Source organism: Anguilla rostrata, chromosome 9, assembly GCF_018555375.3.
Source record: "Anguilla rostrata isolate EN2019 chromosome 9, ASM1855537v3, whole genome shotgun sequence".
NCBI classification, from domain to species: domain Eukaryota; kingdom Metazoa; phylum Chordata; class Actinopteri; order Anguilliformes; family Anguillidae; genus Anguilla; species Anguilla rostrata.
Genome location: NC_057941.1, coordinates 16,930,496 through 16,950,813, shown reverse-complemented (window position 1 = coordinate 16,950,813; position 20,318 = coordinate 16,930,496). Strand labels below are relative to the sequence as shown.

General features: G+C 47.2%; 1 protein-coding gene across 12 annotated transcripts in view; it reads left to right on the top strand.

Moving 5' to 3' along the window:
• Window positions 1–10,142, top strand: part of LOC135263070 (fibroblast growth factor 13) — a 112,801-nt gene extending 102,659 nt beyond the window's left edge. For all 12 annotated transcript variants that reach the window (XM_064350664.1, XM_064350661.1, XM_064350658.1 and 9 more), the window contains 2 exons: window positions 5,251–5,449; window positions 8,323–10,142. In XM_064350664.1, the coding sequence (XP_064206734.1) occupies window positions 5,251–5,449; window positions 8,323–8,459 (336 nt within the window). In that variant the 3' untranslated portion in view covers window positions 8,460–10,142. The remainder of the gene's footprint in view (window positions 1–5,250; window positions 5,450–8,322) is intronic.
• The last annotated feature ends 10,176 nt before the right edge of the window (window positions 10,143–20,318 follow it).

Here is a 20,318-nt window from a genome sequence, read left to right as displayed (position 1 = left end):
ACACACACACACCTGCAGGGTGATTAGCTTTCTCTCACACTGCCCTGCAGAGGAAATAAAGACCATAGTCTTTCCTTTGTCTTCTCCATTTATGGGGACTTACTGCAGAACTCAGCTGAGCAGAGGGCAGATTCTCATTTATTCTCTGTCCCTGCATTACTGTTCATCCCAGAATTAGTGAGAGTCAGTCACAGAATTCATGTTCACCCCCTCCCCCTGCCCTCCCCACAACTGAATAATCAGCCAGTTGCTGGTGGATGACATGCCAAATATGGTAAGTACTCCATTTTGAAAGAGGTTTTAAAAAAAGCAGGACCTACAAGAGATGATGGAGCTATTTAGTTGGATTCAGTCGAGTTAATCTGGTGGAAGAGAGAGGAAGCGAGCGCACGCCGTGGCGATGCCAGCCAGTGGAGCGAGGCGAGGCATCGGTGGCTGTGCTGTACACCAGAAGCTGGGTTTTAATGGGGGGCGGGCTCTGGCAGAGAGGGACAAAGCACGCTCAGGCTCCATGGCTTTGATGGATTGTGACGGTTGTGGAGAGGCTGAAGCGGCTCCTAAACTGCATCCTTTGCCCCCCAGTCCGGGCCCCCCTGGCCCTTCGGGTGGGACTCACGGAGACTGATCAAATAGAGGATGAGAGCGAAAGACTCGGACGTTGGAGAACGAGCGAGGAGGACTGGAGGAAGGGTACAAAGATGTGAGCTTGTAGCTCATTGGTATGCAGCCTGTGTACCCACACAAGCAGACGCGCGCACACACACACACACACACACACACGCACACGGCTCAGCACGTGCATGCCCGCGCTGTAAGATCCTCGATCACGCACACGCTCCTCCCTCCTCAGCCCAGGAAAGGGGGATGCCCTGTGGGGGAGGGGAAGCGGAGAAGAGCGGGGGAGGGGGAGGGGGAGGGGCGTGTTCGGAATTTCCAGTGTCGCAATAAGACGCGTGCGGTATCTCCAGCCTTCCAGCCCGCAGAGCATGTGACTGCAGCTGGCAGGAGCCCAAGCCGCCGGTGATGCAGGATCCGGGGAGGGGGGAGGGAGCAAACACAAACACATACGGCGGAGGTGCATCCGTTAGCTCCCCCCCGGGAACACGAGGAGCGGCGCGTCGCACCCTTCTCCACCCGCCCCCCCACCACCACCCCTCCCCCCCCCCAGCTCGGCTTGGCTCCCGAGCAACTTGGGGATTCCCAAAAACGCAGGGCTCGTCACGCTGGCCCGTCTCCAAGCAGACGTCCCCGCGTCTTCTGAGCCGCGAAGCAGCCCCTCGCTCGCTGCCGTGTTGGAAACGCGCGCGTGTCGTATCAGTAATGCGCTCTCCGTGTTTGTTTGTTCTCCTCCCTTCTTTTTTATGGAAAATGGCTTTCTCAGGTCCAGCGTGTTTACCCGGTTTAATGGTTTTGAGCCGGATAAAAGGCGCATTGCATTATTTTTGCACTTATCCTGTCATATGGTAACTAATGTATCTTAATGGGGTAATTTTTGAAAAAGTGCATTTCTTAAAAGCGCGCCTCGCTCAGGAAATGGATCGTGACTGTAAGAGAGAGTCACGTGACTAAGACCATCTCTCTGCAGACTTTGTTTTTTTTGGAAGGGGGAGGGGGGGAATGTCCTCCCTTAATTAGCATATTTTCTTTCTCACTGGTGAGCCCAGCCCAGCCCAGCTGTATAATACCAGAGGAGAAAAGATCGCTTAATCCAGTTTCCTGTGAGTTGGGTCTTACCAGCCTGAGCCTGCTGTGAAACCCTTAGCTTGACATGGCAGAAGAGCAGCACAGGTGTGCCAATGCTAGGTTTCTGCGGTTTAAATTGTCCTGTTTTAGGGACTGTTATCAGCCACCGCACTGTGCATCCCTTTCAGTCCAGCCTGCGGAGCATTGACAGCTGCCGCCCGTAATGTGACGCGCACAGAAGAGCGGATCTTAGCGCAGCGCGAGTGTTTTCTGTACGTTCGAGCAATCGATGCGGTTGCCAAAGCTACCGGCGCCCTCCGGACCCGCCGCTGGAGGAAAGCGGGGCTTGCGGGCTCAGCCGCGGAAGAGTTCCCGTCGTTTCCCTCGCGGTTTTCTCTCGGTCCGCCGGGAAGGGCGCGGTGATTAACGCCATCCCGCCATCCCGCCCTCGGCCTCCGGGGACCCGAGCGGCTCTGCCGGCGGAGCTCTGATGAGCGGCTCGGCGCTCGCCCCTTTTTCTGACAAACCGCTTTTTTTTCTTTCCAGCGCGGCGGATAAACACGCCAGCTTCGCGGCGCGCGGCAGCTTGATGCATGGGGGACGCACGGCGTTAGGTGGGAAGACGCAGTCGTTGCCGCTCCCCTCAGGCGCCCGCTCCCTTTGTTTTGGAGATCCGTCCCGCGCGCGCTTCTGCGCCTGCTCGGCGCGGCTATGTGCGTCACACGCCGTCGGTGAGGGAGTCCCGCCCCACCCCACCCCCCTACCCCCCTCCCCCTCCCCTCCGCCCCCCCATGCCGGGCATCTCCTCCTTGTTTTCCTCGGCTGCAGGGCTCTGTTGTTTCAGTCGATGTCGTTATCACAGCTCTAATTAAATATATTTTTTTTACGAGATGGAATTGCGGAGCTTAATCCAATCGTCCCCGAAAGCAGATGAAGGTTTGATTTGCGGCTAATTAATCTGACCTTAAGCCGCGGCGGCGCGGGGAGGGAGGGCGTCCGCGGCGGCTACGCCAGCCTCGCCGAACTGCCCGATAATCCCTTTAGAGCGCGCAGAGATCCCGGCTGTCTGCGAGGGTGTGTGTTTATCGGAGGGGGGGATATTGCTTGTGTGCAGACGTTCTGGCCGAGCGCTCGGCGCTGGCGGCGAGCTGGGCGAATCTCGGGCCGCCGCGTACGGGCCCCGAGACACATCGTCAATCGCGCCGAGCCCCGCCGAGCCAATCGATGGCCGCGCTTTTGGGTTTTTCGGCAGGTCGTCGATGCCGACGGCGGCGCCGGCTAGGTTTCTGGCGCGGGGCTCGAGCTGCGTGCAGTTTGTTGGCCGGCTTGGATAAGCCGATCTCTCTCTCTCTCTCTCTCTCTCTCCCCGCGAGCTCGGTTCGCACGTAGCTCGAAACGCGGAGGAGGGCTTGGTGCGGTCCAGGACAATTCATCTTAATTAACAGAGTTTGCGAAACCCAAAAAAAAAAAGAGCTGACTCTTTTTTTTCCTGCGCCGCTGGTGGCCTGTACCTTTCCCAGAATCCCCGGAGGGCGCTGGCGCCTCGGCCGTCTTCAGAATCGCGCGAGTCGGCGCCAACGCTTAGCGAGCGGTGTGAACTGCACTGCGGCGTCGTGCGGTCGGGACGCGGTCCTGACGGCTCGCCGCGTGTCCCGGCCCTCGCCTGGCCGGTCGGGGGTGTGAAACGGGGCCGCGTAACGCGGAGCTGCTGCACGCTACGATGCGCCGCCTCGCCTTGGCTCCGAGCCGCGGCTACGGCCTCCACCCGCCATCCCTGTCACCGCTAACTCGCCGTCAGGGAAGAGACGAGCGCCTGCTGAAGGCCAGCGCCTGCTGAAGGCGAGCGCCGCGCACACACACACGCGCGCGCTTGCTCGTGTAACGCGCGCAGCTTCCGGGAGCCTGGGGGGGTTATCGATCTTTCCCAGGTTAAATAACGAGTCGGACGGCCTTCTATAACCCGGCAGTCTGAAATTAATTAGCGCTCCTTGGTATGTGGGGAAGGGAGCTTGGAAAAACAACGCGCCGTTGTGCTGTTGGGTTGAAACTCCCGTCGTAAGTCTTTTCACGCATACGTGCCCCACGCGTTGCAGGGGAAGGGACTTGATAACCGGAAGGAGCGGTGTTTATGTGGAGATGGGTTCTGAGAGAGTGGAACAAAGCACAAAGCATCACACCTTCCTCTGATTAAATCCAGCTGTGAGAATTAATCCTATTCCACTGATGTCGCAGTGCCTGAGAGAACGGTGGCGATGAAGTACCTAGTAATGGGTGGAGCTGTTCGTTCTGTAGCAGATGTGCGATTGAAAGTGTGTGGGAAGCGCCTCGAGTGTGACCGCCCGTGGAAGCGGCGTCGTGGACGGGGACTGGCGTGTCCCGATCAGCGCGGCTGCGTGCGGTCTCCTCGCCTTGCACGGAAACGGAGGACGCGCCACTGAGGGGAGGAGGGGAAAACTGAGGGGAGGAGACAGAATGGAAAGAGGTGGAGGGGAAAAAAAGGGAAAGAGACAGAGATGAAATGAGTGAGGATGGGAAAGGCAAAGAGAGGGGGAGTTAAGATGAGAAAGAAAGAAGAGAAGAGAGAGAGGAAGGTGAATGGAATTGAGGGGGGGGAAGGTGAGGGATGGGGGGTGCAGGCATGATGTCATTGCTAGAGGCAGTCAGGCTGAGCTCTCATAACAGCAGCTCCTGAATCTAGAAGCTTCTCGCAGCATTTTCTCCGTAGCTGCCAGTTTATTGCTCCCCGGAGTTGGAGTGAGGTTTGGCAGATCTCTAAATGAGAGGACAATGAGACGTTTGCTGCAGCTCCGCTTCAAGCGGCTTTTCACTGCGGGCTTTCAGTCGCTTACTGTGAAATGTACTGGAAACCCATTGTTATCTCCACGCCCTGACAGACAGGCCAACGACGAACAATGCAAAACCCCAGGTTTATTCACTGAAACTAATATTATTGGGCGTATAAACTGAGCAGCCCTTTTTGCAAACATTGCCTGTGCGACGCACCGATACCCTTTAAACAACTGGGGAAAATGCGAATCGCTGTTTAATTTTCGGAATGTTGTGTCGGTTTCTTATCTGCTGCCTCACAATGAGTCAATCCATACAGCCGACATTGTAAATTGCCAAATGGAATTACCTGTTTTGTGTAATGTGGTACTGTGTGTGTGTGCACGTGTGTGTGTGTGTGCGCGTGGGCGTGCGTGTATGTTTGAGTACAATTGTCTTTTTCTTGTGTGAAAGGACTACATTGGTAGTCAGAATCCTAGCTGCTAATATTTAAAGGGTGAGAGACAGCACTCAGAATCAGTTTTCTCTTTCTTTCTCCCCTGGGTGTCTGAGTGTTGCTCCTGCTGCTCTCCCTGGCTCCCTCATTTTTTTTCTAATGTCTCTCTCTCTTCCTCGCTGTCTTGTTCTCTGTTTCCCTGTCTCCATCTCTCCTTGTCTACCTCTCTCTCTCCCCCCCCTTGTCTCCTCTCTTCCCTTGTCTCCCGCTCTCTCTCCCTGTCTCCCTCTCGTTCCCTGTCTCCCTCTTTTCCTCGTTCCCCTCTCTCTCCCCCTCTCCCGCAGGAACACTTTACGCCGGAGTGCAAGTTCAAGGAGTCGGTGTTTGAGAACTACTACGTGACGTACTCCTCCATGATCTACCGGCAGCAGCAGTCGGGCAGGGGCTGGTACCTCGGTCTGAACAAAGAGGGCGAGATCATGAAGGGGAACCACGTGAAGAAGAACAAGCCGGCCGCCCACTTCCTCCCCAAACCACTGAAAGGTGAGTCAGGGGCGGGGCCAAGAGTAGGGAGGTGGGGGGGGGGGGAGGGGGGGTTTCCTGGTTTCGGATTCCCAGCCTCCGCCTTGGCTGGCGTTCTGTGAAATGGAACCTCCCTGCAGTCAGTCTGACGTGAATCTGCTCCAGGATGGGGCCGGCTCCTGTATAAGGGCAGCCGTCACATCGTGCCCGCCCTGGCGTTCTGCGGCTCAGTGACAGGTGTTGGGCAGCACCCCGGTCAGTCTGGGCAGGTGGAGCCAGACAGGGAGAGACAGGCAGGCGCAGAGCGCTCTCTCTCTCTCTCTCTCTCTCTCTCTCGACGGAGGAGCCGGAGGAGCCGGAGGAGCGCCGCTTTCAACCTTGAAAAGGCCACGTCTCTTTCATCCACCGTAAAGCACAGGCTTATCTGTCAACAGGAAAGAAGGACTGCGCGCATTAAAATTCAGCGCCGGAGAACGGAGGAGGCGGGAAGCAGGGGCCGCTCCTGCTGAAACGGCAGCGGAGCGGAGGAGAAAGCGCTGCAACCGCAGAAATATCAATAATAACAACGGCGAAAAAAAGAGAAGCTGCGATTACAAAATTACGGTCGTGAGAAGGGGCGGGGCTTGGGGGTGCGGAGATACGCGAATGTAATTTTTTTCCCCCATCTAAAATCACATTTTAATGAAATTTAGTGAGCGCTTCACGGAGCGTCGTTGCAGTCTTGAGAGACTCGGGGTTGCGTCGGCGCGGCAACGTACGCTAGCGAAACCCCGCTAAGCGCGCTTGCCCCGCCCCCTCCTGCTCCCACCCCACCCCTCGCCTCGTTGCTTAGCCGCGGGACATTGATGTACGTGTCTCCCGGTGTTGACAGTGCCATTAATCCTGGTGCAACACAGTACTGGGCGAGGCCTGTTGCTTCATTGCGATCCTCTATGAATTTATTTCAGCGTCGAGGGGCCTGCGATAAGCCGCTGATTCAGAAAGCATTAATATCGGCCGAGCCGCTGCGGAGCCCTGGTCTTTCCCTCGGTGGAAGGGTCCGTACAGAACTGGCGGGAATTATCAAGGCTTCATCCAGTTGATCGTATTTGACTTTTCTCTGTGCTAGTTAGAGATCTTTGAAAATATCTACATTGCCAAATGAAAATAAATAAAACAATTTGTTGATTAAGAATGAGCAAATTTGAACAAAAAATTGGGGGGAGTATTTCTTTGCCATTCCAATTTATTCTTGTATGTCAGCGAATTGGTTTGAGGCAGGATTTAGTCGACGCGTTACTGACATGGGCCACGCCCCTGTCTCCCCATTCTGGTCCCGCTTGCTTTCGATTTTTATGTTTGGGAGGGACTCAGTGTTATCTCTCTGAGAGGAATGTTATTTACACAGTGCCCAGTAACCACAACAGGGATCGTGCTCAGGAGCAGCAGGTTCTTTAATATTCTGCGTGAGCTGCGGGCCGGGGGGGAACATCGAGTCCGGATCGATGGGTACGGAGCAGGACTGCGAAATCAGGAGCGGGAGCCCCGAACGGCCTCGCCCGAGAGGTGGAAAACAGCCGGTCCGGTCTCCTTTAGCGCCGAGGCTAGCGGCGTGTCGGAGAGCCCCAGCACGCCGTTTTACCGGGGATGTTTCTGAGGCGAGCGTGAAACGAGATCCACCTCGTCCCGCTCCGAGTCGTTTCCGGGTGTGTTTCCGCTCCCGGCTGAGATTTTAAAGCTGAAAGCCGCTTCCAGCGGCAGAGTCTCGCGCTCGTGAGCTCACAGAGCCCCCCCTTGAAAACAGGAAGAACGTGAGAGAGAGCGTACCGCTACTGGAGACGAAGGCGCGTCATCCCAAAGATGACCCCCGAGCGAGGGCGGGGCTCAGCCGACGCGGCTCCCGCCCCCCAGAAGCCGCCGGGCGGAGACCCTCTGGCACATCGGTCGGTCGGTCGGTCGGTCGGTCGGTCGGTCGGTCGGTCGGTCGGTCGGTCGGTCGGTCGGTCGGTCGGTCGGTCGGTCGGTCGGTCGGTCGGTCGGTCGGTCGGTCGGTCGGTCGCCGAGCGTCTCTGAGACAGGGAGCGGGGAACCTGCCTCTCCGAGGGGCGCGGTTGTGGAGCCCGCCGGGCTGAACCCCTGACCTTTAAAGCAGACGCCCCGCGTAGAGCCGCCCTCAATGAGCCCGTCATCGATTCCTCCCAGCCTCCGGCCGGAGCGGCGCATCGATCGCCTTGGGTGTCGCGAAGATGCTTCGTGCAGAAGCCTTAAGCACAGGAGGATCTGCCGAGGGAAGGTGTTGCACAGATAGTTTTAATGGCAGCGGACAGAATCTTCCAGAACGTGCAGCGCTTTGTGGGAAAAGATTTATGGAAGAGATTCACACTTGGCAGCCTAAGAGCCAGCGCTGATGAGCTGTGAAGCACTGAAAACGCAGCTGCTTTTCTGAGCCCTTCACTCAGTCTGCTGTCAATGTTCCGTGTTCTTCTTAAATCGGGCTTCGGGTTTGTGTTCTCTGTGTTCTGAGCTAACGGTTCCAGCACGCCGGTTCCTGAACTGTGGGTCGGGACCCACTGGTGTGTCGTAAGAGGGATTGAGATGCGTTGCAAGATGCATATTTTAAAAAATATATAACATACTGTCAATCATACTTGCTGTATTCAGTCACACTGGTCTGTTAATGCGCCTGTTACACAGATAGTTCAAGTTGCAGCATGTCATGTACTTTATCATTTGTTTTTTGTGCATGTGTTTGGCTATGTTTTCATGTGGGGTAGGTCACAGAAAACATTTTCGCTCATTAATGGGCACTGATCCAATATAAAGCCCTCGGATGGTTGTTGGTAGTATTTCGGTGATTGACCGCCCTCTCTGCCTGCCTGTCTGTCTGTCTGTCTGTCTGTCTGTCTGTCCCGCAGTCGCCATGTACAGAGAGCCCTCGCTCCACGACCTGACGGAGTTCTCCCGGTCCGGCAGCGGCACGCCCACCAAGAGCCGGAGCGCGTCGGCCATGCTGAACGGCGGCAAGGCGGTGAGCCAGCACGAGTCCACGTAGCCGGGCCGGCGGGAAGCTCGTTCCCCGGGCAGATCCCCTCACGCTTACCTCCGGCCGCTCGCCACTCCAAGCAGACGACTTAAACCACTCCCCCCCCCCCTCCCCTTAACCATCATCAGCGGTTCAGGACAAAGACCAGAGCGACGCCACGCGCTTAGTTTACCAGTGCTATTTTCAAAACAAAACCGCGATGGCGCCTAGAAGTTTTTTTTTTTGTTTGTTTTTTTTAGCGTTCAAATCAGCCGTAGGAATAATGAAGCCACTGATCTTCTGTAGGCCTTTTCTCATGAAAAATATCGAGTCATTTCGCCGCCCCATCGTTTAGTTTTTTGCTGCAGATGACCGCTTTGCTGAGTCCTGGTGGCGGTGTAGAAAACGGGCGTTCGTGTTCCCGGACGTCAGGGCGGGTGGCGGGAGCGCCGCCGCTCGGTCGAGCTGTCGAGAAGCGACCCGTTCCCGCGCGTCGTCCGCGCTTCCTGCGAGCCGAGCGAAGGCTCCCTCGCGTCGCGGTCTGCGGGAGCCCCAGCCCGAGCCCGAGGCCGAGGGTGTGGCTGCCGTGCGTTACAGTGTTTATGCACAGAGACAGAGCTCTTAGCAAGCCTCCGTCCAGCTTATCTGGAGGGAGGGGAGGGTGTCGGGTTCTCACGCTGAAGCTGTGCCTCCATTTTGCTGGCTACTTTTGCTGAATTAGCCGGGAGCTATTATCCTCCTCCTTGTCTTCCCCCTTCTCGCTGTCTGTACTGTCCGGCCGTCCCTGAGTGTGAACAGGGAGCCGTCGCACCAAAGACAGGAGCGTACCTGTGTCCCCTAAAGCAGTTTAACAGCCAGTGTTGAGGTTTGGACAGAACTTTGGTTGGTTGCCGTTGTTGCCGTGTCTTCACGTTTTAAGGAGATAGAGAGGAGGAGAGACGCACTGTTGGGCTTTGTGGTTCAGTATTAAAGGAAGTGTTTCTATTGGTATGATTCCCGCAGTATAAGTTGACTGTCCAGTGTTTTCCCCCCATTGTTTGAATCTCGTCAGGTCGTCTCTGTCTCTGTCCTGTATTCTGTTATCGATAGAGTGCTTGTGTCAAGCCCCGCCCCCTCTCTTTGTTAGAAGTTCATTGGTCGACTCTGTTTGCCATGCGGATACGATGAGGCTCCCAAACAGACCGCTATTTTGCGTATGAATAGTGGCGATCGTTTTCTATGAAAAAAAAAAAAATGTTGATACTGTGGAATTTTAGGTGGCTTTACATTTTTTATAGTTTGTCTTATTTGTAAAGTGAAGAATTCTGGAAGAAAAGGAGAAAGATCCCTTTCCTTTCTTGTACAGGGCATGTACAATTAAAGTTCTAGTGCAAGAACCCTTTTTCGTGGGCAAATTACTTTTATTTTTTCCCTTGATATCTTCTTCATACATGCTACAGGGAGGCTCCTGATTACGTTTAAGTTTTTATTTCATTTTAGGTGAACATATCTGTTGCATGGGAGACATCTGGGACTTCAGGAATAGAGCTGCATGATGTAGGCTATATGTATTAACCCATGTTGGATCATGTGTTCCAATGCATACCAGGATTAAAAAAACCGTATGACGTACAAGCAGGCTTTCAGCCTGGTTACCTTCCAGTTGTTTATTATTTGTTGTATACACAAAAAATTGCACTGAATAAAATGTTTATATAAAGATATACTTTTAAACGGAGTCCTTGCATTTCTTTTGCCTATCCCATTCTTCTTTGCTTCACTCACTTCTGAGATGCAGATTTTTGTCCGGCTTTTAAAATGGTAAAATCGCTCTTTCTCTCTGGATCTGCTCCACATAGTCCCTCCTAAGGCAATGTAGAAGCCGTTTTTCAAAATCCCCCGTGCTGCACACTGCGACTGTCTTTGCGTCTCTGGAATTAGAAAAATTTCAACGGGCTACGTTTTACAATTCGCCGTTTAGCGGACGCTTTTATCCACAGCGACTTGCACGGGTTGCGTTTTTACATACAATTCATTTCTGCAGCTGGATATTTTACTAACGCAATTCAGGTTAAGCACATCGCTCAAGGCTAAAACAGCAGCGTCCCAGTGGGGAACGAGACGCAGCCTTCCAGCCGTGAGCCCAGTTCCCTAATCATTATGCTGCACTGCAACAGATGGTACGGGAAATATTGTAGGCATGTTAGCGTACGCTGTTGCTCGTTTCCTAGGAACGCAGGTTATTTTAATATGTAGATTTTAATGACGTGACAAACGTATTTGTTTAATTAGTGAGAAAGCTGCACTTTCTCAAAAACTTGCGCTTTATTCCTAGGTCTAAGGCAGCTTAAAATTGGTTGGACACTTAAGACTGATCATTGTGCTCAACTCATTTGTATTTGTTTAGTTTGATTAACCGTCCTGCGTTAAATCTGATGAAGAATCTGCAGCAGTCAGCAGCTAATTTCCTCTTTCTTAATTGTATCTAAACTCATTAAACTCGTTATTTTGCTTTGCATTGTGAAATTGTGCTTCAGGTGCACATATTCACTGATTATTTGATGATGTGGAAGTATATTTTTTCACACTCCATGTCTGCAGCTGCAGTATGCCACTAGGACAATGTAACTGATAAGTAGACAGTCCACCATTTCTGAAAGGTTCACCCTCAATGTCTGCGCAATATGAAAGTACATGGCTATCTTGGTAAATATAAATCAAACATTTATTTTTTTTGTTTCACATTTTCACTTAATGTGAGATCCAATTCAAGAAACTGTCTGCCAAAGGGAATGGTCATCAGGGTATTTAATACCATGATTATTAAGCAAAGAAACTAATATTCAAGTAATATTTGTGCCTTTTTCATATACAAGATATGTCACATATTCGTGGATTGTGTCTGTGTCTGTGTTGGTAAGATTGATATCTGCATTTACTTGGTTATCTGATTGTGAGTCTTTTTATGAAAGCTTTGGAAATTGCAGACAGTTTCACAAGCCCTGGAAGGAAATGAGTCTTCAGAGTGCTGGTTCAGGCTCTTCTTTTACAGTGCCCTCCATGAGAGTTGCACCCCTGGGAATGATGATCAAAAAAGCTATGAAAAATTCCACTGTTGCATATCAGCTTGATCTTGCACTCAATATATGAGAAATCTAACCTTTATCATGAAATACATATTTTTCTCAAAGACGTGTCACAATTATAGGTGCCCATAGAAATTCAATCCAAATCTAATAGAAGCATACTGCAGTTTATACTTTACTTTTTAAAATTTCACCTGAGTCTTTACGCGTTCGTAAGTGGTCGCCCCCAACTTTTTCTGTTTCACTCACATATAAATATGAGGTGATGTACATGCTCATGTTATCCATCAACATGGGGAAGGTAGCGGATCACACAAATTGAAGCAAAAGTTTGTTGACCCTCATAAATCATGCAATGCCTATCTCATTACATTACATTCATTTGGCAGACGCTTTTATCCAAAGCGACGTACAAAAAGTGCATTTCATGGTCATAGACAACTGCTAAACACAGGTTCAGTAAGGTACAATACTTATTTTGTACAGCTATCTCCACCATTAAGCTACAGTGTATGATCGACCTGCCTGAGAAAGGGCACAAGTGTATTCCCCCAACAAACAGTGAGAAGGATCAGTAGAGAGCCAAAAAAAATTCACTAAGGACAAATTCTCAAAGAAGTTGCAAATATGCAAATATGCCAATATATTGCCATATTTGGAACTTGGAAGGCTTTGCTGTTATCAAACCACAAATGTTAGCGCATGTAGTTTGCTAAACATCGTCTGAACTTTGATTAGAACCAGGTTGTATGGTCAGATGAGACCAGAATAGACCTCTTTGGCCACAAACACCAGAGGTCATTTGGTATAAAGACAGCTGGTCATGCATAAAAGAGCTTAATCCACAGTGTGAAGGATGGTGGTAGATATGTGATGGTGTGCAGCTGTTTTGGCTCCAAAGGCCCTGGAAACCTTGTCAGGAAAGAAACAAAACCTTGTTTTGATGCCGCCAAATATCAGGAGATTTTAGACAAAAATCTGGCTTCCTCTACCTGCAGGCAAAATCCTTGTCATGTTTGGACCTTCTCTGATGGATCTGGAGAGAGAGAGCAATGGTCTCAGATCCCTTGCTATATGCCCTCCCACCTCATCAAACATACGAAGACTTATTGCTGTTAGCTTGGCAAAGGGACGGTGCACAAAGCAATAAATGCAAAGGGGCCAGTATTTGTATCTTTTTTTCCAGAATGAATATGATTTTGTGTTAGTTTTTTTTTCCCCCCCTCTGGACAATGGTATCACGGTAAGAATATTTCACTTTCTCATATTGCTGACCTTAGAAAACATTTGATAAACAATAAATTGAATTTTATCCAGAATTTTGTGTTCATTTTAATTGAGGGTACAAATAATTGTGGAGGGCACCATATTCCCTCAAGCAATGGTGCCATAATGTGGTTTCTGAGCCCAAATCTCTGAACTATTCATCTCTGACTCAGCTGTAATAGGGAATAATTCTTGTGAAACCCTAAAAATCTCTTTCTCTCCGGTACACTTGTTCACAGTGTCTAATGTGGATTATTACAGGTTGTAATGGTAGAGTTTCTCATTCTTCAACTGATTTTATATCCAACACCACTTTTTGAGTAAATGATCAGACTTTAAAAGTTGTTTAAATTAAAATGTTATCCTTGCAGAGCTAGCTCTATCCTGAGCCTTCTCTTTGCAGGTCACAGAAAGAGCATGATAAACCATGATTGTGCAGCTGGAAAATCACCTGGCAAACTTGGAGTCACAGAAAAAGGAAAAAGTCAGAGAAAAAAATGCATTTATTCCAAGAAAATGTGACCCAGTTGGTCCAATGTTGGATAGTGGTAAATATGGTGATGCCAAAGCGACACATTATATAGTTTGCGTTGCAGTCAGCCAGCATTGTTTTCTGAAGGTTTCAGTCAATTCCTCTAGATGATTTTTGGGCCAACTGTGGTTAACCTATGGTTAGCATTTGGGGGGCAACTGTTGTTAACCCATGGCGGGGTCAAATTTGCCCTGTCAGCTAACAGTATTGGCACACAGTTGGATCGACCTAACAGGCCAGAACTTGAAACGTTATCATACTCCGGCATGATGAGCAAACTACAAAGGGCCAATGCGGATTCATTTTGCTTGGATATTGTTCCTGGCCAATTTTGGTCCACTATTCTTGTCTCTTTTGTTTGCTGATGGACAAATCTAATTTTGGCCCACTGACAGAAATTACATAAGGCCATCACAGCGTCAATTTAAATTGTTGACTGGGGTTGCTCGCTAGGATCTTCACCTTTAAAATTAAATCACTCCTGTAATACTTCAGATAATTCCATTGCGAAGAAAGTGGAGCAATCTCAAAGGCAATGAATCAGCCTGCACCTATTCCTCCTGTTTTGGTGGTTCAAGCTGTTATTCAGAATTTGTTTTACTTTCAGTGTACATATACTCTAATGTATGTCAGGCACTCCTAGTACTGTATATGTTCAATTGGTATAGCTGTAATAATACTTAGTAGTGCTGAATTAACATTATTTGTAAAATCTGTTTAGACTTTACCTCCCAAAAGTGCTAAGTAATTTGAGAATTTACATCTTGAGCATCAGCTGAAGACACACAATGTTTGTCCATGTATAACATATCTCTTTCAGCCAAAGTGGAAACCCTGTTGTTTTTCATTCTCTGGTATTAGTCAGCTTTTCTGAATCATCACAACCTTGAGGATTGCTGTTATAGTGAGGCAACTGGGACCCGGTCTGGCTTACAACCATATAAACCTTGAGCAGAAGAGGCTATGTTTGTTTTTATAACCTTTTTTGATGAATGTCAACATTCTGGTAGGAAAACAGCCCCATAACATAGTACCAGCATATGGTCTGGATTGGAGTAGGAAACACACTTGTGTCAGTCTGAAAACAAGCAAGAAGGAATCAAATGCATTCCTTTATTTGAAAGGAGAATTATCTTTTGGACTTTGCGGGCAGAAGCATATCTGATACAATAAGGCCGCTGTGCTGAACCTGAGCAGAGAGACCTGTGCTCATCACGACAAAGATAAATGACCGCACAGGAAGACTCACCACTTTAATTTCCTGCTCAGCCAAGGCTCTGGCCAGCTCACACTGCACCGCGTGCAATCATTTTATGTCGCGGATCAATATTTATTTATTTATTTATTGGATAGGGACGGTGCAGAGCCACTTGACTGTCCCAGAGCTATCAAGTTAAATTTCATCTGTTGTCCCTGGGCAGGTAACGCTGTCTGCGGTTGGACACGCAAAAAACAAAACAACCAAAACTAGAATTATTTTCTGTGCATAGATTTAAAGGGCTATGCTTGCACATGCACGTGCCCATATACCTGTATGATTATGGACAAAAATGTATGCATGTTTACATGAGAGGAAAAGTCAAGAAAATAACTCAATGAAGGGCAGTATCCTGTCTGTGTTTGTCTTTAGGAACCTTTGGTTGGGTTCATCTGTCAGAAGTAAATTAGTTTTACAAAATTTGGCGTATATTCGTTCTGTGTTTGCACTATACATCCACAGTTTCTGTAGCAGTCACTTTCAAAAGGCAATAGGCTTTTTCCTGTTTACTTGAAATTGATATTATGCATAAATCAAAACGGGGAATCGTGCCTTGATTGACCTACACAGTTTTTGTGTGCAAGGAAGAATAGCCCACAAAGTGAGCTATTCCTTTAAGGGAATGAGACCGCAGAGGGATGTGGTGGTTTCTGAAAGCTGACCAAACTATCAGAATAAATCTGTGCAGTGAGGCCCTGAGTAATAATTGTATTTAGTGAGGCCATTTAATCTGACAGCGCATGCTAGTTTTATGCAGAGACAGTGTGCATAAATGGAGCATAGATAAAGGAGACTAGCAATGCTTAAGCATCCCAGTGTTGTTTTGTACTAAAACTTCTCCTAGCGAATGCACAATTCTTCCGCCTTTGAAGATCACTAACATAGCAGCTCATTTAAACCCAATGTAACTTACATCAGCGTAGGTAGTAGGATGCCTAGGATGTGGAATAATTCTTTACTCTCTTCGAATACAGAATTCATATTGGTAAATCTCCCAGAGAAAATGTACAGGTTAGGTTAGCCTCCTCATTTAAAAATATCCTCCCAATGCAAGAAGGCTGGACCTATTACACCCCCTGCTATCTCAATGAAAGGCTCTGTTTTTCCACACTTAAAGCAATTTTACTTCTATGGGGATATTATTATTTCATAACTTTTTGTAACTGTTTCAGCTTTGGCTTTCCTCCTGTCTGCCTCACCCGCTAGCAAGTGATTACATCAATGCTGAATCGGCAACATGTGGTAAATATATTCTCCAATTTGTGATTCCCAGTTGTATGCATATAACTGTGCTCATGCTGCAGTCACCACAGCCAATGTGGAAGAGGGTAGACAAGCACACACTCTCCTGCGAAACACATTGTGTCACCAGCTGCTTCTTTCGCACTGCTGCCCACAAGCCAAGCTTGTGCAGGCATGAGTCGGAGGAGGACACTTTACGTGCAGCTTTAGCAAGCTGACCTCAGGCTCTCAATCAACCATTGGGTCTCTAATGATCAGTGAGAGGTAGATCATGGCCAACTGATCACAAACCCTGGGTAATGCTACCACCAATTATGAGTCAGCCTGTGGGGCTAACAACCACAATCCACTCTGGCACAGTTGTGATTCAATCCTTGTAGGGCCTATCCATGCCCTTATAACTTTAACAAGATGAGCCGCCCAGCAGCTAAAGTTGCTTCAAATTGCGCCTAGTACTCACAATCGTTGGCTTCACAATCATTTTAAATGTAAGTCAGCTCTTACTCTGACTATCTTGCAGCTCTCTGAAAGCATACTGAATATGGTTATTAATGTCCCTGTATTTTTATTCACTGCAGTTGGACCTTATGATTCAAACCAATGTACTAGTATGCAAGTTCATCTAATGTAATAATAATAAGTTTCTAAGCTCAAAGTTCTTCACAAAATAAACAATAATAATACAAAATAAAGCAATAAAACAACCATACAAACAATGAATAAAACATGATGAAATAAAACACTGCATACATAATGTATTATATAAAAGCAAGTAAAAGCAAAGAAAGGCAAAAACAAACATAAAAAGTACAGTCATCTAAAACCTTAAATAAATAATCTTAAATAAGCAGGCTTTCGAATGGTTTTTAAAATGTGCTACAGTTAGGTGACTCACTGATCTGGCTGGGTAGAGTATTCCACAGTGAATAGAAATAAAAGGATGCTTGTCCACTTCTTTAGTCATTTACTTTTGAAATACATAGAGGACTCTCTTCAGAGATCAAAATTGGGCTGATATATCTAATCGAAAGGTCAGACTTCTAGCTTAGTGCCACACCGGACAGTGCTTTAAAAGCCATTAAAGGCGGACTGCTCCCATAATATGAAAGAAAGAGTGTGGTCACACAGACTGCACATGAAATATACACAAGCCAATACGCAGAGCTTCTTTTCGTTTGTGTTAAGGGCTGCGTGGGCGTGTACCTAACGCAGCCTAGCCCAAGAGCCGAGGCAGTAATGAATCCCTCCTATAACGGCACAGCTGCTATGAGCTGTTTAATGAGTGTTCAGTCCGTGATGCAAGTCTCCTCGCTGGCCTGCTCAGCCCACTTGTTAAAGAACAGACGTACTCACAGTCATCTGCTGCGGAAGTGTTACCGCATCACTCAGCGTTTGGGTGGAACACATTTCATACAACCGGCAGCCAAGGTTACAGACAAGCCAATGAGGCAAATCTTTCGTTCTGAGGACAGATGTCATCCTTGTAGGAAAATAACATACTGCATGTAGTCATAGGTTTTTGCGTATACACGGACTGCGTGATATGCATATGCGTGCAGGCTTACTCACACACACACACACACGCACACAGACACAACTAGTTGACCAATAGCTGGGTCTGCAAATTCTACTTGCGTAGAAGAAATGCAAAATGTCTGCACAATAAAACCCTCAACAGAAAGCTTCATGAGTAATAATTAGGAAATGACTCTGTCCATTGCATACAATGCTCAGGATGCTCTGAGACTATTCATTTTTGGTAGTAGGAGCCATAGCTCATATGACGTGCAACGTTTTGCTAGTGCTTGGCAGAATTATGTACCTTGAACTCTTCCATTTAGTTCAATTCAAATCCAACTGCATAATACTGTCATTACTAGATCTTCTGCAGCAAAAGAGACCAACACTTAAAAACCCCGGATATGGCCAAGAATGTGTATTCTTTCTGTTATTCACTCATCCCCACATCACTCTCTCTAATGACATTAGCATCGTTTGAGGTCATAGGATCCCTCTTCACATTATATATGACAGTTACACGACTATCACTGAGGCTATTATCTCCTGTGTATTAATATTTAATATTGCTTCATATTTTATAAATGAGCCAGGATTTTTTTTTTCCAATTAATTCATGAAAAATGAGTGACAGAGATTTATTTTGGTGCTAAACGAGAAAAGGAAGACTGTTAATATTTATAATACTATCTCACATTTTGTCTGCCCAGGCTTCCGTGAGAGCGGTCTCATTACAGGAGAACGGGTGTTCTTCCTTGGAGGAAGCAGAGCCTGAGCTCGGGCCCTTCTCCCCACAGCAGTGCGCTGCTGTTCTGCTGCAGCTGCATATAAGTTATGAGAGGCTTCAAACGGGGAAAAGAGCTGCTGCTGCTGCTGCTCTCCCTTCAGCCACTAATCTCCATCAAAACCCCATTAATGCCCCCTGCACAGAAATAGCACCGCGATAAGACACCTCGCACGGTGAGGACTTGCTGATAATGCACCCTGTATAGCACCAACAACCTTTAAAGTGAATGAAATGCTTCCAGCAGACAAACACTCCCGACAGAAGCATTGTTCCAAACTCAGAAACACTCATAGGTTCCTTCATTTCTGTTGAAATGTGAAAGTGAGTCATTATTAATCCAGACATACGGTTAAAAAAATGTTTAGAAGTCATGTCAGGGATGAAGGCTACCCAGAGCATTTGGTAGTGAAGTGCATGTCAAAGGTGCAGTACTTGGGATCATATTGAAATGTTGCTTGTGCAAATTTCATAGACTAAGCTCACAGGAGAGGTCTAGCCTCACAAACACAGAATATACAATTACTCTGAATTACTGCCCAGCCCAGAACAGATGAACCACAAATAAGACAGACAAGTCTTTGTAAAAGTATGCAGAATTTGTTATTTTATAACAAATATTCCAGTCACATACAATCTGTGCTCAATTAACATTCCAATTAGAATAAACTAAACAAACACTGCAGCTGCATGTTAGCATTCTTCACAGCATACGTAACTTATTAATACTGCCATTTTAATGGTTATACATTTTAACAAATCCACAAATCCATGGATAGCACACTAAGGGATTCTATCTTTCCAAAGCACAAAGTATCATGGATATACTGTACGTGGAAAATATGTGCTTTGACTTTCCCCTTTGAAGCTACATTCCGATAATGTAGCATACTCAAGATAAATAAGCCTGGCAGTGTGATACTACAGAATACAATTTCAAAAGCTGTAAGAGAAGTCATAACTTAATTTCTCATTTAGGAAACCATCACCGTAAAAATAACCACAACCACGAGTACTCCCTGCAGATAACAATAGCCCTGCTACATTTAGCATGCAGGCTAATAAGGATCACTCTTCAGCAGCACACTTTTCGCTTGAGTGCTTCTAATGTCACAGCTGTACCACTGTGAGCATTAGATCAGTTTCATCATAATGATTTCAAAAATGTGGTCAGGTTAAAAAAATATCTCAGACCTCTTCATTTTTATTTAATTTGTAACATGATTTCTTTTTAATTATTATAATGATTTAACGATTTTCTGCAGAGTGCTTAGAGGTCATACTATAACATTGGGCGTAATTAAGTGACAGGGAAACAGATGTGATCCTTTCTGTATATTAGCAAGTTTTTTTTGTTAATGAACATGAGGTTTCTTGAGCCCCTGTCTTGTTCCTAAGGTGACATGAGAATCGCTGAGCCTCAGAACAGATTGTGAATATGGACACAGTGCGCTGTGTAACAGCTGAAGCTGGAGCATTTTACTGGATACTGGAATGCCAGGGCCAGCCCAGAGCACTAAAATAGTTGTTCAAATGACCATCTGGGCACCACAGTGGAGAATCCAGAATCCAGTCTATTTAAAACTCACTTTTCAAGGGACTCTAATCCACTATCACTTATTTATTTATTTATTTATTTATTTATTTATTTATTTATTTATTTATTATTTATTTATTTATTTATTTATTTATTTATTTATGTATTTATTTATTTATTTATTGGGATTTACAGAGCATATACAGTGTATTCCTTTGTCCACAAGTTCAGCGTTCAAAAATTCAAGACAACAGGTATGAATTAAGTTATTTTGTTTGCCATCTCAGTCCCAACCCTCGAGACAGTCCCTCTCTAGAGTATCTGGAAACTAGAATCTCTGACTGACTCTAGAATTTCAGTTTATAATCTTATTTTTCTTGAATCTGGTACATTTAGCAGCAGCTAGACGGCAAAGAAGTTTTGAAATGGAAAAAGAAAATCTGTGGACCAATGACAAGGTCCAAGCTTTGTCAGTATCTGGTCAGAGGACAATGTTCAGAGGAAATGTGAGTTGGCAAATGCTAACAAAGAGGTGTAGACTCCTACCAAAGGATTTATTTGCATTTAGTTGAATTTGGCATAGACCACTCAGCTGAACTGTACAGATTTTACAAAAATAAAACTGAAGCGGGATTAAAATAAATAAATAAAAGACCACGGTAACTGAGTGGCTCAAATAGACCTCGC